At 37.1% G+C, this 17994-nt stretch overlaps 1 protein-coding gene and 2 long non-coding RNA genes across 3 annotated transcripts; 2 read left to right on the top strand and 1 right to left on the bottom strand.

The window, feature by feature from the left end:
* Nucleotides 1-2: 2 nt before the first annotated feature.
* Nucleotides 3-3768, bottom strand: LOC105971193 (putative disease resistance protein RGA3). Its single transcript, XM_012996042.2, has one exon. The coding sequence runs from the start codon at nt 3425-3427 to the stop codon at nt 140-142; it is 3288 nt and encodes a 1095-aa protein (XP_012851496.2). The 5' UTR covers nt 3428-3768; the 3' UTR covers nt 3-139.
* Nucleotides 3769-7598: 3830 nt separating this feature from the next.
* LOC105967353 (uncharacterized) lies at nt 7599-13138 on the top strand. The gene is made up of 3 exons (XR_016031269.1): nt 7599-7921; nt 12092-12172; nt 12620-13138. It is a non-coding gene; the product is annotated as an uncharacterized LOC105967353 (long non-coding RNA).
* Nucleotides 13139-14788: 1650 nt separating this feature from the next.
* Nucleotides 14789-15567, top strand: LOC148770669 (uncharacterized). Its single transcript, XR_016031268.1, has 2 exons — nt 14789-15126; nt 15208-15567. It is a non-coding gene; the product is annotated as an uncharacterized LOC148770669 (long non-coding RNA).
* Nucleotides 15568-17994: the final 2427 nt, after the last annotated feature.

The following is a 17994-nucleotide window of genomic DNA, read 5'->3' as shown; positions in this document are numbered from 1 at the left end:
GATAACGGGGGAATTATGCTAACTCACATAAATGCCAAAAAGAGAAGGAAAAACGAAAAGAATAACACAATTATGTATTGCAGCATTCCGATCCAGGAGAAAAAAAATACTTGCCGCTGTAGTCTGAAACAGCCGCCAATTAGGGAATCCGTTCACCAATTTCCGGGTGGGGAATATGTGCTATCTTGTGCCAGTCCTCTCCCTTCTCTCTCTGACATCTCATTTCCAATTCCGGGCATTTTTTGATCCACAGATATCGGAGATTCGTCATTCCTCTGATACTACCTGGCAGTGATGTTACCTTTGGGCACTGATAAATACCCAGAGATTGAAGAGATTTCATATCGCCCAACCACTCCGGCAGCGAACTCAGCTCAGGAAGTCTGGATAGGATAAGAGAGTGGAGTGACGACGAGAGGTGGTTCAATGCTTTAGGAACTCCAACCAATTTAGGAAGTTTATACATGCCTACTTTTTTAAGGTTGTGGAGGTGTTTAATCCCTTCCGGCAGCTCTACTAGTTCTCGGCATTCAAATATTTCTAGTTCCTCCAGAGCAGTGAGGTGTCGCAACCACCCTTCGGGAAAACACCTCAGTGTATCACATTCCTTTATCCTTAAATGTGCAAGAGATGTCAAGGCTCGCATCCCTTGTTCTGGAATAGACAGCTCATCACATGCTTTATAAATCTCCAACTTCTTGAGATTAGTAAGGCTTTGCAGCGTCTCAATTGAGATACGTGTCGTCGTATTCTCCTTGAAGTCCACGAAAAGTTCGGTAAGAGTGTTCAGATCCACCTCAGACAATGACGCCAGAGTTAAGCTACTGCATCCCAATTTCTTCAACTTTTTAAGAGATGACGAGAGTGGTGGCAGTTTTAACGAAGAGCAGTCTAGTATCTGTAGCTCCTCGAGATTTGGGAATGCTTCAGCCGATCCCATCGTCACTTGCTCCTTTAACAACCCTTTCATTTTGGGGAGAGTTGTTAAATACAGTGTTTCCAGAGATGGGAACTGTTGTACGCTCGTTGATCGATTTCCACTTTGATCTTCAAGTATGTACTCCACCCGAGCAAGGTTCTTTAAACTCAAGGATTTAAGATGAGGTAGCTCTCCCAGCCGTGGAAGATGCAAACAATTCTCACAATTTTTTAGATATACTCCAACTAGTTTCTCCAGAGATGAATTCGACATCCAAACTGGAAAACACCTACCCCTGAATCCCTTTATATCTAAAGTTTCAAGATTTGGGTGAGACTCAAGTGCTTCCAACACCTTTTCATCTCTCACTATATCTTCTTCCTCCGATGATTTTGATGCAGTATTCTCAGGCTTCCACTCTAAACACAAATGACGAAGATTTTCTTTTTCAGCAAGAGTTGCTTTCTTTGCATCCATAGGATTTTTCACTCTCTCCAGATTACGAATTCTAAGCTTACCACCCAGTTTCAAGCATTTCAATTCTTCAAGTAGACTATCTTTATTATGACCCACTATGAACAAACTCAATGTTCTAAGATTAGTAAGTTCTCCAATTTTAGATGGCATCTCCGTTAATGATTCACAATCTTCCAAAAATAGATGACGGAGATTAATTAAGTACCTCATCTTCTTCGGTAAAGCCTCTAGCTTTCTGCAGCCATCCAAATTCAAAACATGCAAATTCCAAAGACTACATAGCGAGTCGGGTAGGCTACGAATTTCAGATCCAGACAAATTCAAGTGTCGCAAATGTTTCAAATTGCCTACCACATAAGGCAAATTTTCTATCCCTGTATAACTTGCATCTAATATTCTCAAACGCAAAAAGTTATTTAAGACGAGAGGCATGTCCATCTCTGGTTGATTACTAGTAGGAAAGAGAATGAACTTTTTTCTCAAATTTACCTGGCGAATTTTGCTATTAGACACTGCACTTCTGAAGTTTGTCCTTTGGACTTGTGTTCCAGGAACTTTGTTCTCCATAATTGATTGGGCGAGATCGTGAACAAGATCATGCATAATAAGAGTTGAGTTATTTGTATGTGGAACGCATTGCAAGAGCGATCTCAAAACTAGCTCATTACATATGCCATTGCCAACATCCTCCACTTCCAATGCTCCCTTTGATGAAATATAGCCATGCGCCATCCACATAAAGATCAACTCTTCTTTCCGGATAAAAGTATCCTTGGGAAAAACTGCACAATAAGCAAAACATTGTCTCAATGATAAAGGGAGATGATGGTAACTCAATCTCAAGGCTGGTAGTATCAGAGTTTCTTCATGAGGTAATTCCCATATTTCACTTTCTTTTACATAATTCCACTCTTTCTCAGTCCTCTTAAACCGCAACAGACCTCCGAGCGCCTTAGCAGCTAGAGGAACACCAGCACACTTGTTCACAATTTGCATCCCAATAGCTTCCAGGCTTGGAAATTCCTCTTTCTCGTGTCCAAATGCTCGCTCACGCATCAACATCCAACAATGCTCGTTTGACAATCCCTTCAAGTAATGTGGTGGAAGTGTTCCCATTATATCAGCAACCTTTTTGAGGCGTGTAGTAACAATAATTGAACTCCCAGTTGAGCCACACGACATTGCATTTCTTAATTCAGACCACTTCTCTTGATCCTCGTTCCAAACATCATCCAATACAAGCAAATATCTTTTGTTGTTTAGCAACTCCCATAGTACGCGCTGTAAAGTATCCAAGTGCATTAAATCTGAAGCACTTCCACCCCCAGATTCAATCATGGCTTTCAACAAAGTCTTGATATCATAATTGTTGGAGACACAAACCCAAATTAGTTTGTGGAAATGTTCAACGACCCGTGGATCGTTGTAGACTAATTGAGCAAGGGTGGTCTTGCCAAGGCCTCCAACGCCAACTATGGGCAACACGGAGATTTCTTCATTATCATTGACTTGGTTGACCAGGATATCCACAATCTTCTGTGCATCTTCTTCTCTGCCATAAATGTGACGCGACTCATTCAAAACTGAACCAGTCTCACGCGTGGCATCAAATTTGATAGGCCTCTCTACAGCCATCTCACGCAAATGGAACTTTGCACGCTCTGCAGCAACCGCGTCAAGTTTCTCAGTGACCTGCTTCATCCTTCTTCCAATTTTGCGTCGGAAGAGAATTTTCTTCAAGCTATAGCGACTTAATTTGCTGTTTTTATGCTTCGATATAGAGACTTCCGTAGCACACTCATCCAGGATGTCATCAATCTCATAGGTAAGATCGTTGAGCTTCAGTAGCCAGTTCTGTATGGCTCTGCTTTCAAGTTGCTTCATCTCGGCATCTTCGAGCACGGATTGAACGGTGGTGAGTGTGCTGAAGAGCTTATTCATCTCTTCGTCCACACTCATAATCAAACCAATCTCACCTTCGATCAATGAGCTCAGCTTTTCAAGAACTACTTGAACGAAAGCCTCTGCCATTTCTCAACTAATTGAAATTCACAGCAACTTTGATAATAATTAAAGAAACAAATATCTTGCTATTTGTTTCTCAACTAATTGATGTATTTTTTTCAAATTTGGAGTGCGTGTCTTTAGTCAGAGAAGAAATTATACCACCAAATTTGTGTGGACACTTTTCATTTTCTTATCAGCTTCCACTAGTAAGTAGTAACTGTGCATGTGAGCAGCACAAATAATTGGCTGAGGTCAGTTTTCTGTTTGTGTTTCTCAGCATGAACTATATGTCAACATCATAGTTGGCCGACCATGTCTACAAAATTCCAGATGCAATAATACTGAAAGAGAGAGGAAGTTGACTGACTTAGTCTACACTTCTTTGTAAATTTCTTTTTCTTTCTTTTTTTTTTTTTTTTTTTTTCTCAGTTTATAAGTATACTTATATTCAAGGGGCAATTAGACAAAATCCCTTGGAAATAATTTCCCTCACAACTATGGACAAAGTTCAAAACTTCAAATGTAATTCGTCTCTCAGCCTCAGATTACCCCTTTCAAAAATATTTCAAGTGGAGCCCCGTGAATAAAACAAATTGCAGATGAAATAGAGTAGGATAATTACAATTTTGGTCTCTATATTATATTGTTTTTTTGGTCCTTCAATTTTTTCTGCCACAAATTTGGTCCTTAAATAATCGGTTTTTTTACACATTTCGACGACCTTTTGAATTTCTTTTAAGTTAGATGGGAAAAGTCACATGCGTGGCACATGACAATGCACTTCAACCCCTTTTTACTTATATTATTTACTTAACCCCAATATCACCTTTTGCTTACAATTTCGTCCAAAGAAAATAAAATTTAAATAACTCTATTAAAAATGAGAAATAACATAAATACCACTAGGAGGATTTTTAACAATTAGTACATTATATTTTATTTACAAATATTATTTATTTACAATAAAAATTAATTTGATTTTCAAGATAAATTACGGCCACCACTGATGTATGACCAAATTATAAAAAGGACAAAATGCACTTCGCCCCCTTAAAGTGTATTAGTTTTCGCACCTTCCCCCCTACAAATTAAAAAATGAGACTCTGCCCCATCCGAATTAGTACATTGTATGTTTCGCACTTTCCGGCGTATTTTTCACCCGTTTTTTCGTATCTCCTTCAACTTGAAAACATTTTTTTATCCTTTCACCAACCCACCCAAATATTATAGCCGTCACTCGCACCGACACAAATCCGGTCAATTTCTGATGCCTAAACATCTCTCTCCAAAGCAACTGCTGAACTCAACTCTGTCGGTCCCGCAGTCGAAATCCGCACTTTATTCCTTCCACAGTAAGTTGGTGGCCACCGGGAAGCTTAATGAGGCACACCAATATGATGCTGCCCACCGCCATGTGGGTTATGATGCCAGCCGTGCCGCCCATCGTCTTTTCCGGCAACACATACTAAATGATCCTTATGACCGCAGCTGATGGCGGTGGCAACACCCCTTCAACCTCCGGCCCATCCGATGCAGCCCAGGTATGCCCGTTCGCCAACCCCCACGACAACGATGGCAGAGGAAACACGGTGCAGGCGTCGCTGCATTTTATGCCGAGGCTCAATTACTCCGGCAACCTTGATTTCCAAGGCGAATGATCCAGCCCATTGCAGCTTGGATCGATATTGATGCAGCAGCAAACACATACCCATCTCAGCATCTGGGTTTTCAACGACATTAATATTTGGGTGAGATTAGTGAAAGGACGAAAATGGCCTTCAAGTTGACAGAGATATGCAAAAACCGGTGAACAATACGCTGGAAAGTCGCATTTGGGGCAACAATAACAAAATTTGGAAGGGGGAGAGTCTCATTTTTGAATTTGTAGGGGGAAAAATGCGAAAACTAAAAATTTCTCAGGGGCGAAGTGCATTTTGTCCTACAAAAAAAAAATCCTGTTGTTTTGGTAATTACAGCCAACCCCCATCATTTTAAATATTTTTACATAAAATTTTTGTAATTTCTTTATTACCGAATCAAATCGTATATTCAGTTCGGTAAACTGTATGAAATGTTGGCACACCAAAATTTCTTCAGTTTCACGGATTTAACATCTTTAAATTTATCTCTGAAGTGGTATTTTCGTAAGATAATAAATACATAGCTGATGCGTGGCTGTAATTACCCAAATAAGAGGGGGGTTTTCTTAATTTGACCATAATTCAGTGGAGGCCGTAATTTGCTCTTAATTTTATGAGTTCTACCCTCCCCCTCCACCTCCCAGATCCAAACCAATACCGCCACCACTTTTTGGCCAAATTTAATGAATCAGCCTCCACCATACTTCGGCACCTTCTTTGCTCAACCGCCCACCATTATCCCTGCCCCAACATTTTCTGCAATCGGAATTTGCGGCGGAGAAGCAGCTTCTGAAGGTGGAAAATGCGGCGGCCACACGCCACACACATTGTGTGCGCCTGATTTTTGCCCTTACTAAGTCTCCCGGTTCCCTTCCCAATTGCTATGAAATCGCTGAGCTCTGAAGGTGAAGATATGTTAAAAAAATTAGAAAGAAGTAGATGAAGAAGAAATCAAGAGCAAGGACACAGGGTTCTTTTTGCAAATAATTTTTTAACATTTTCTGCAATAGGGTACCATTTGCAATTAACATTTTGTTCTTTTCGTGCAAAATTGAAGGAATAAATTAAAATTAGGGCCAAATCATAAATAATTTTAAGAAAATGGTTGAAATAGCATGGTCACGTGTCTTCACACGCGCTTTTTCCATCCAAACTAACTCGAAAATCAAACGGCGGCAGAAAGCGTAAAAAAATTAACTTTTTGAGGACCAATTTCTTGACAGAAAAAGATTTAATGACCACTGTTGAATTTGAATGCCTATCAAAGTCCACTCATCTGTTGAGACAGACTACATGTTACGACATTAGGTGACGTAACAGAATTGTTGTGTTGTCACAGTAATAAATCTACGAAAAGCAGAATAAAGAACACAACAATTTAATGTGGTTCGGATACAAACGTACCCTACATCCACGAGGACTTGCAAAACTAGTTCAGATTTATGTGTACATTAATAGGACTTAATAAAACACTAAAGACTCCCTCTTTATGTGATACGCCGTTCTTGCACACGACTCGAACTTGTTGATAATCAAAGCAATTCCTCCTCCGCACTCTTGGACTTCCTCCAATGTTGAACTTCCTTCAAACGGCGGATCGACCTCTCCCGAGATCTTTTAAGCACTTCTCCCGAAACGCCGATCTTCTTTATGGCCTGGTAGAAGAAACCTGTTATGTTGCCACACCTGCCGTGCAGACAGGGCTGCAGCACGGGCTGCACCCTTCAAAGCCTTTATGCTGGGATTTTTCTTATTAAAGCTCCACGGGACTCATATGAGGTTGAGGGCCATATATAGGCACGAAATCCATCACCCTAAACCTAACTTGAGCCCTAAGAAATCGATTAACTAGGTAATAGAATCCTAGTCGATTTCTACTTCTATTCTAGATAAATACAAAAGATACCTAACTAGAATACAATACATGGAAATAAATCTAAGTCCTAATAACAATATTACAAAAATAGGACTCTAATTAATTCCAAAATAAACATGGAAAACAAATCTTTGCCAATCTTTAATTTCCACATATGGCGGATTTCTTCAATCTTCACTAACGGAAATTTGGTGCCAACAACCACAATCGAAAAAGGTATATAATGTAGGGACCAAAACTATAATTCTCCGAAATAGAGTAACTTACCTGACAAGGGAAAATGCAAACTGTCCTGTATACATTCACATTCACTCAACTCTATAAACTTACATTTTGAAACAGCACCATCAACCAATGTCCAGCCTGGGAATATGCTGTATCTTGACCCAACACTACAATATTTTGGAGCTTTTACGACGCAATTTTTACCAGACGGTTTCATAACCGTCGTATAAAAATGTATTTTTGACGGTTTTATAAGATTCTTGACGCATCGAAACCGTCAAATATATTGGTTATCTTGACACTTTTTAATCCAATCTCGACGAATTATAAGCGTCACATAAAATTTTATAAAATTGCTACTTTTTATTTTTGATAAAATAAAATTGCTACTTAAGATTACCCGTTTAATGTTTTATAAAACGGCTAATTAAACGATTTAAATTAAAAACACAATCTTATATTATAAAATATAAAAAAAATAAAATTTACTCTCCAGCTCTAAACAACGCAATTAGGGCTTTTTCAGCTGTACCATCGCCGGTGCTACAACACCTCCACCGTCCAGCTTCAACTGCCTGCGATTGCTGCGACTGCACCGCGACCTTTACCACCGTGCCGAGAGTGCTGCCGCCGACGCGCAATCGCTTCCACCGACGCACAATCGCTTCCGCCGACGCACATCCACTTCCACCGTCGCACATCCGCTTCCATGGTCGCACAACCGCTTCCGACGCTTCCATGGTACCATTACGAATTCGAGGCATAAATTGGAATTAGGTATGACAAAATTACATATACATCTCTTCCAATTACGCTTGGTGTTATTTTTTGGCTTGATTGGGTTTTGATATAGTGGATTTTCTACAAATTAGCTATGGAATTCATATGGTTCAGAAAAATCAAAAAAACTGTAGTGAAAATGCTTGTGAATTTATACTAATAAGTCAGATTATATATAAATCTCTAAATAAGTTTTTAATTCTAATGCTGATATTTAATTGTACAATCTGCCAGCATATGATTATATTTAATTTATTCATATGGTACTGCTGTAGAACCATTAGATATTTAGAGGTAGATATTAAAGCATAATTATATATATGACCAAATAAATCACAATTGAATCATTTTATATTGTTTTTTTCTAATAGTTAGATTGTCCACTTTCTAACATTTTGATTACAAATTTTGCAGTTATTTTTCGATATCAGCGAGGTTAAAACAGTTTTCCAGAATCAATTCAAGGATATCAAGAATCAACTCAAGTCATCTTTCGACGGGCTGATCCGATGATTCCTCAACGGGAGCTGCTCCCCCGGAATCTAGGTGTGGGGGATGAGGTATCTCATTCACAGAGTAGTCCCAATTCCAATCTGAAGCTTGCATCAAAGGGGAAGGTGCAATAGCAGCAGCAGGTTTGGGATTTGAGGCATATGGAAACACATGTTCATTAAATTTAACATCTCGAGATACAAACATAGTATGTGTTTCTAAATCCATGACTTTCCATCCTTTCTTCCCATGAGGATAACCTAAGAACACACATTTCCGACTCCGTTGAGCAAATTTATCCCTAGAGCGATCTTTATTATGAGCATAACACAAACACCCAAATATCCGAATATGATTAAGAGATGATGGCCTAGAAAATAATTTTTCATAAGGTGTAAGGCCATGTAAGAGAGGAGTAGGGGTTCGATTTATTAAGTGTGCAGCAGTAAGGACGCACTCTCCCCAAAATTCAATGGGCAGAAATGCTTGAAATAACAATGCACGGGCGACATTTAGAATATGCCGGTGTTTTCGCTCAACTCGGCCGTTTTGCTGTGGAGTGTCAACAACGCTAGTTTGGTGAATAATACCATTGCGAGCATAAAAATCCATCATAATATTGGAGGTAAATTCCGTACCATTATCACTCCGAATAATTTTCACAAATGTAGTAAATTGAATTTTAGCAAATTCACAAAACTGTCGTAAATAAGAGCTTGCTTCGCGTTTCTCATGCATAAGATAAACCCAAACCGCCCGACTATAATCATCCACAATAGTAAGAAAATAGCTTGCACCAGAAAGAGTCGATTTTCGATAAGGACCCCAAATATCACAATGCACCAATTCAAATAAATGTGTGGCACAATTATTACTATTAGGAAAACTAGACCGTGTTTGTTTGGCACGACAACAAATATCACATAAAGACTGATGATTTGGAAAAATAAGTTTACTGCCATTAATTTTTAAATAAGACATAGGCTTGGAAGAGGGATGACCCAACCGACGATGCCACAAGTCGTAAGAATCTGTTGCTCGAGCTACTAAGGCCGTTCCCGCTGCAACTGCTCTGTAGTGGTACACCCCTCCTCGTGACTCACCCAATCCAATCGGACTCCTCATTGTGCGGCCCTGCAAAATACATAGGCGGTCCGTAAATATCACAAAACAATTAGCATCACGAATCAATTTGCTAACCGACACCAAATTAACCGTCAAATTAGGAACGTAGAGCACATGATGAAGTATAAGGCCTGGTTGCAAGATAACATTCCCATCTTTTGTAGCCGTGGTAATTTTTCCATCGGGTAACTCAACGGGAGATGGAGTAATATCATGAACATCATGCATTAAAGAAATATTACCCGTCATATGGTGTGATGCCCCACTATCAATTAGCCAACAAACATTGGATATAAGCTTACCAGACAACTTATCGCCATCGGGACTTGGCTCAATAAGAGCAAGGAGGCGCTGCAATTGATCCGAAGAGATACCGGGGACACCGGTCGACGGTCCAAAGTGCTGAGATGTTGCAGCAAACGCGTGGCTAGGTTGCTGCCCACGTGAGGACTGAGAACGGCCCTTTCCACGTCCTCTGCCACGATTAGTTGGAGGAGATATACCAAGCCGCGTCCAACAACGCTCAATAACATGGCCTTGGCGTTGACAAAAAGTGCAGAATGGGCGGCCGGATTGAGCAACGGGAGAGAGCGGTTGAACCTGGGCAGCAAATCCCACGGGTGGTCCTGTTGTTTCGCGGGGCTGCATAGCGGACCTGTGGCTTTCTTCTTGAGTTACCATAGAGTACACACGATCAATATCTGGAAGTGGTTCCATATTGATAATCTGTGTGCGAAGAGTATTATACGACTCATCTAAACCCATGAGAAATTGGTAGACTTTGAGATTGTCGAACCAGGTTAAGATAGGTGACCCGTTTTCACAAGAACAATTTTCTAGAGGGGATAGGTTATCAAGATCTTCCCACATGCCCAGAAATTGAGTATAATATGACATAACTGAAACTCCCGATTGTTTCGACATGGTGAGATCAGACCACAATTTATATATTTTAGGACCATTCGTGACCGAATACCTAGTTTTCAAACAATCCCACAAGATTTTAACATTCGAAAGACGGGAAACAGTAGCCCTAATAGGGTCATCAAGGGTGTTGGCTATCCAAGAGCAGAGCATAGAATTCACTATTTCCCATGCCATGAACTTTGGGTCGGTTTTATCTGGTTTTTTGATGGAACCATCAACAAAGCCAATTTTATTTTGAGATCTCAGTGCTAGAAGAATAGCCTGTTCCCAAGAAGAATAGTTTTCACCTTTCAATTTAATATGAGTTAAAACGGAGCCTAGGCTAGACGACGGATGAAGATAATAAGGCGAAGAAGGATCGGTGATAGAAAACTTTGGAGTTGCAACAGTTTCTTCACCATCCTTGGCCATGGCTGAAGGATAAAGACGCCGAGACAATTGGTCGGCGGCGGCTGTAGAAGTAGAGTAGCGGAAGCGTATTATAACCTAAGCTGTGGTACCATGATATTTGTTACGCAGTTCATATACTAACCCAGTTCTTGCAAGAGCCCCGACAAGAGCACCTCGATGCTGCGTATCGGGTCCTTAGATATTTGAAAGGTTCTCCTGGGCAAGGAATTCTTCTTCGGTCCGATAGTACTCTTCAATTATATGCTTTTTGTGACGCTGATTGGGCTGCATGCCCCAAGACTCGCCGCTCTCTCACAGCATACTTCGTGCAACTTGGGACGTCTCCCATCTCTTGGAAAACTAAGAAGCAACCTACCATTGCTCGATCCTCTGCCGAAGCCGAGTATCGCGCCATGGCCATGACCACTTGCGAACTTACTTGGCTCAAATCCTTCTTGGCATCTCTTGGTGTATTCCATACACAACCTATGCGTCTTTTTTGTGATAATCAAGCGGCTTTGCATATTGCCTCGAACCCGGTTTTTCATGAACGTACCAAGCACATTGAGGTAGATTGTCACTATGTTAGAAAACAATTGCTCTCCGGTACCATTGCAACGTCATACCTTCCGTCGTCCGAGCAACCTGCTGATATCCTCACCAAAGCTCTTGGCCATCAACAGTTTCACGTTTTATTGGGCAAGTTAGGAGTTCGTAATCCTCACTCTCCAACTTGAGGGGGAGTATTAATATAGATAAAATAATATAATTACTTTATCTTGTGAGGGAAGATATCTTATTTCCATATCTTAGGTTACGTGTATATAGCAAATATGTAAACTCCCATTACGGGTGAACTCTCTCTCGGCTATTTATTCAGCCAAAAGATCTCAGCAATAGACAATTCAATTTTAATCCCACAATCATATCTTTATCATGAAAAATGGTGAAAATCAAGTGGAAAATCAATTAACATATATATTGAACTTTATTTTACAACTTGCATATCATGGATAAAAGCTGGATTAAAATTCGAAACCGACTCCAGTCCGAGTATATAAATGGTGTCAACGCCTTTCTTAAGTTTGCATATAGGAATGGGAGTTTGGGTGATGAAATCAAGTGTCCGTGCACTAAATGTCAGAATTTAATCAATAGAAAAAAGGGGATTATTGCTTCTTTTCAAAATGTGTTGAACTTAATCTAATCTTTGGTTCTTTTAATTTCATACAGGTGAGCTAGCATTGATGTAGAACCATTGTCAAGGATAAGGCTGTTAATTGTTATCAAAGATAAGGCAGTAACCCATTCCGAGTAAGATTTTTCTCTATCTAATGGAAGAGTTAAAAGAGTTAGCAAATTTAGTCTATAAACTTCATCATTCATACATATATATTATCGCTTTATCCTTAAATTTTGGCCAGATTACCAACAAAATTTCGCTTTTTAGTTTACAACTCAAGTGTTTGGTTTCGTGCTATTATTTTTGCATATTTGATGATTAATTCTCTAAATAAGGTCTTCATCAGATGATTCAAGAATTTTGGGGTTTTAGATTTTCTGCACATGAATTTTATAAGCTTTAAAAACATGAATTTTGATTATTTTGTTTCTGCTATGAATTCTAATTCGTAAAAAAATGTTCTTAAGAAATCTATTTCGTTCACACATGTTATGAATCGTGGAAAGCGCCAATGCAAATCTATCTCAGAAGGAGATGGAGAATTTAGCTTATTTTTTTGTCTTTGTCGAATTTTGCAGACTGAGGTTAAATTCTTAGGTCAGCTTCAACACGAGAACTTGGTTAAGCTGATCGGGTATTATTCGGAATCTAAAAACAGAATGCTTATTTACGAATTCATGCCTAAATGAAGCTTGGAGAATTACTTGTTCAAGAGTATGTTTTTTTTTTCTAAGATCGAAATATCGAAAAATTGAAAAGTGGTGTGGAAATAGGAATTGATTTGCTTTCGCCTGGACAGGAGGAGTACAACCGATGGCATGGTGTACGAGAATGCAGATAGCGATTGATATTGCGAGAGGATTGACGTTCTTCCATAGTTTAAATGCCAACATAATTTACCGCGATTTAAAGGCTTCCAATATTCTAATTGATTCGGTACGTTTAAAAGTACTTAATTTTTTTTTGAATATGGTGTGTCATTAGTGAGTTTGATTCGTGTAGGTAGTGACATTCTTGAATCTCTGCAGAAGTTCCGTGCGAAGCTTTCGGATTTTGGGCTCGCAAGAAACGCCATCATCATCTCGTTCTCATATTACACTTAATGGTGATGCTGGATTTATGGTGTCTGACAGTGACGAGACGCCACTGTTAAGTGTATATTTTTACACTTTATCGTATCTTTTTATTTGAGCTTTTGGTGTGTTTTAATGATAATTGGTGCTTAAAAAGTTGATTTATTGTATTTTAGGTACCAATTGAAGAATTGGAAAAGTATGGGGTCAAAACTGCAATTTTAGAGAAAATATGGGCCAAAAGTGAAAAAAACCAAAATCTGGGGATTTAATGCTCGGACGGCCGTCCGAGTTTTAGTTCACATTATGGGACGGCCGTCCGAGACCCCGAAACAGCGCAGTAAAGGGATTTTAATTGCACAAGGAAACTGCCTTCTTCCCCAAGTTCTTCACCCTATATAAGACCAAACCAAGCACACAATTGGAGATCTTTTTTACGCAATTTCAAGAGCAACAAAGCAATAACGAAGACGAAGAATTCGAAGACTCCAAGCATAGATTTATCGTCTATGATTTATTTTATTTGCGTTTTTCCTTTAATCATGAGTAGCTAAATTACTTATTTCTAGGATTTTATTTGGAACCCCATGTGGGATTTATGAACCCTTTTCTATGATTTTATGCAAGTTTTAATTCCGGATTATTTCTTCTACTTGTTTTATTAAGTGCATGAACTTGATCAACTTATGTGCTTTTATGTTATTGTTAATCGCATGAATCGGAAGATCGGGTTAATAATTAGAACTGTGGTAGAAGAGCCTTTGTGGTATTAACATAGGAATATAGTTAATCTCTTAGGTAGCCATTATTGAGATTTATGCTTAATGCTGTGTTCTAGAATTAATTGCATAGGAATATAGTAATTGAATCTAGGGTATTAGAATCGTAATACACGCGGAAGCGGGTTACGATTATTTTAGCATCTCAGGTTAATAATTCGAGTTAATTACTTGCATACTTGAAGGAATTGGGGGAATAATAATCACATAGGGGGAAGAATAAAATCCTAGGCTTGCTTATCTTGATTAAATCTTCGTTTTTTAATTGCTTTCTTGCTTTGTCTTTTTAATTTGCTTCGTTAATTTAGTTTATTATTCATCTTTCGACTGTGTAGGGTGGGCTTGATAATAATTGGTAGAATTTAGCGTCTAGGATTAAGTAATTAAATATTCCCTGTGGGTTCGATATCCGGACTTAATTGTCCACTATATTACTTGTACGATACGTGCACTTGCGTGTAGGTTTTCGGCCAACAGCCACCCGGTAAAATATTACTTATTTTAGTTATAATGCTATATTTTTCACAAAAAAATCAATATTTTATAACTTTCAAATATTTAGGAATGAGTGAGAAAACAACAAAAAAGGGTCGAGGTAGAACAAAAATGCTCAAGTCATGGGGTAATGAAAATTTTGAGGTTCAGATTAATGACCTTAATCAAGCCATAGGAGAGAATGCAGCAAAACTCTCGAGGCAAATGGGTTGTGTAGCAAAGAATGGCAGTCGATTTCCTCTTACGGTTACAGATTCGAGGAAAATTGACAAATATAGCAAGGAAATAACTTGGTTGGAGAACAAGGTAATCTTTCTACTCTCAGTATATTATTTTACATTCTCCCTTTGGTTTGTCATCAACACCTTATTTGTCTTTTAATATTTGATTATACGCAAACTTCTCGCTTGAAGATAATTTTAAACATCAGTTCTTAAAGAAGTTGGGCGTAATGTGGAAGAATTGGAAATCAGAGGTAAAATCTTATTATTCTATGCATGAGACGGATGTCGGCCGATTGGCTAATTGTCCTGACCTTGTGGAAAAAGACCAATGGCCTACTTTAGTTCATTATTGGAGTTCTAGTAATGTAAAACGTGACTATAGTCTGGTTCGAATATGACTATTGTTGATTCACTCGATTAGTGATTTATTAATTTCTCGTATGTTACCCGAATCACCAATACGAGCTTTTTTCACAAAGAATGGAAGGGCCTCCATTGTACAACCAAATAAGAGGTAGCTAAGTTTCTCGTTGTATTATACAGAAGAATGAAACTTTATTTTATCTAGTTCGATATTTGTTTTTTTTTTCTTCAGATCTATCCATCACCACCAGCGTCGCAGCTTCTCTTACTCTCGCTTTCGTTCACCGCCGCCACCGCCGTTGTCGTGAACTCCTCTCCCTCTCTTTTGTTATATTTCTCTCTCTATTTGTGTATTTTTCGATTTTTTTTTCCTTCAGATCTAAACTAGGAGCAGTAACATGATTATAGTCATATTCGACATGACTATAGTCATATTCGATTTTTTTTTCTCCAGATCTGAACTAGCAGTAATACTATGACTATCATCATATTCGAATATGCCTACTGTTTGAATATGACTGTAGTCATATTTAAATATGTTCCATATTTTCGTTTCAAGTTGACTTGCAATAACATTCAAATTGTGATTTTTTTGTGTGGATGTTTTTCGTTATAAACAATAGGCAATCTTCGTTTTTTATATATAATTTTTGTAAACATGACTCTACTACATTATATAATCGGAATTTATAAATTGAAAATATAAAAAACTGCAATATAAAAGAAAAAATATGACTACAGCGATATAGTCATATTCACCCATAGTCATATTCGGCAAAGTAAATAAGTTGAGAAAAAAAAATATTTTGTTATATACGTAAGAGAGGGAGAATACACCAGTAACCCTACACGTTATTTCATGTTACTGCTACACGTTAGGTTCAATTTTTTTTACTAGCGAAATAATAAAAATAAGAAATAAAAAAAGCGAATAAATCCGAAATAATAAAAAATAAAAAATAAAATATTTAATTTCTTTATTTATTTTTGATTTGGTAGCATATTTTTAGGAATTTGGAAGCAGATTTTTAGGGAATTAAATTGTTGTTATGGAAAGAGAAAAAAAAAAGAATAATTGAGACAAATTATACTAATTGACAGAAGGGTATTATTGGGAATACAATTTCTAGGGGTTATCACAAAGAAAGATTTACGGGTGGACATATCACCATTTATATATGAGGGGCTTATTGCTAATGACCCCTTATAATATTAATTATCCTATTATTTAATATCAATTTTTTTTTGGTATATTTGCTGGAAATTGAGTTGGCTTTGTAAGTTCTAGATGCGACCTTGGGTTAGTTTTAATTCCTCGATGAGTTTGTACATGTATGGGTTACTATTTTTTATTCTTTTTGTTGTTAAATTTTGGGTTTTAGTTTTTACGGTATACAATATGAAAATTTTAGTTTGTTTTCATGAGTAAATTACAATCACCCCCTGGGCTATAGTTAAATTACAAAACCTCTCCTCCTGTTTGGGTAATTACAAAAACCTCCCTTAACTATAAATCTTCTAACACACCCACCCTTGCGGTTTCAAATTTAGTGGAATCTTCGAGATTATATGGAATATTATCACTTTTGTATCCGTTTTATCCCATTCAAACTCCACATTTTGAAGCAAGATGATCGTAATATGTGTTTATTGACTTGTATATATCAGATTGTGGGGCATCAGAAATTGTATTTTTACACAAAACGAGTACAAACTAGAGCACATTCCACAAAATCTAGATAATTATGTTGAATTGAACACCATAAGGGTAGAGATGTAAGAAAAAAATCATAGTTGAGGGGTAGATGTAATTATCCAAACAATAGGGATTTCTTCGTAAATTGAATACCTCAGGGGTGGTTTTAATTTACCCTTGTTTTTCATTTATTGTTTACTCAGTTAACACCGTTCTTAATAGTAAGCATATGTTTGTACTAATAAAATCATCAATATATCCAAATATGCTGCTTCAATTAACATTTTTTGGAAGACATGTAAATTCCTAATTAAGTTGAACTTTATTAAGCATCAATTTTTATCCCGCACAGGTCTAATTACTAGTTAGTATTAGTAGGATTATGATTAGTAGTTAGTAATAGTATTAGGATTATAATTAGTATTAGGACTTGGATTAAAATTATGATTAATATTAGTATTAGTATTGTTATTAGTGTTAGTATTATTATTGATATTAGTATATTAATATTAGTATTAGTGATACGTGGTATTCTTCCTTTCATGTTCAACACATCGTTCTGTCAAGGTAGTGGCGCATATGTCTCATCTCTTTTGCAACATTTATAAGTTGTATTGTTCTTTGAGTAATGTGCATCACTAATTGAACGCCGTTAGTGATAAACTTGCAGGTTATTTGAATATCTTTTGTGTTACTTCTCTGCTAAGGTGTTTGTTCTTAAGTCAGTTATTTTGCATAAGATTCAGATAGTGTAGTAGATTGCATTCCATGAAATAGAGTTATACCATATAAGTTATACATTTTTTACAAAAATGTCTTAATTATTATGAGTAGATTATATAATAAATTGTCATAGAAATAAGTAAAATTTTGATTAAACAAATTTGATAAATTAAAAAAAATATATATCAATACTCAATTTTTTTTATTTTTTTAGTTTTAGCACATATCTATTGAGAATAAGAAGAAAGAACCATATAGTAAATTTATGTTAATTCATTTATAATATATATATATATATATATATATATATATATATATATATATATATATATATATATATATATATATATATATATAAACGTCCTTTTGTAGTTAATGTTAAAACATTAATTAAAAGAATTATTTAGATATTTTATTTGTACACAAATTCATTGTTAACGTGTCAAATATTACTTCTGTTGTTATTTGGTAATAAGCTTTAGCATGTGATATTTTCCCTTTTTTTTAAGGTTTTTAATTCCAAATTATACTTGAACTGAACTTCTTTTTACTTAATTAATAGATTAGAACTAGGTTTCCTTTTGAATAATTTCCCGTCCT

This window comes from Erythranthe guttata, chromosome 5 (genome assembly GCF_056151865.1).
Source record: "Erythranthe guttata isolate IM_541 chromosome 5, IM_541, whole genome shotgun sequence".
Lineage (NCBI taxonomy): Eukaryota > Viridiplantae > Streptophyta > Magnoliopsida > Lamiales > Phrymaceae > Erythranthe > Erythranthe guttata.
This window is presented reverse-complemented; position numbering and strand designations above follow the sequence as displayed.

What these genes read in the sequence shown, in the direction of transcription:
- LOC105971193 (XM_012996042.2), bottom strand. Translation starts at nt 3,427, where the DNA reads ATGGCAGAGGCTTTCGTTCAAGTAGTTCTTGAAAAGCTGAGCTCATTG.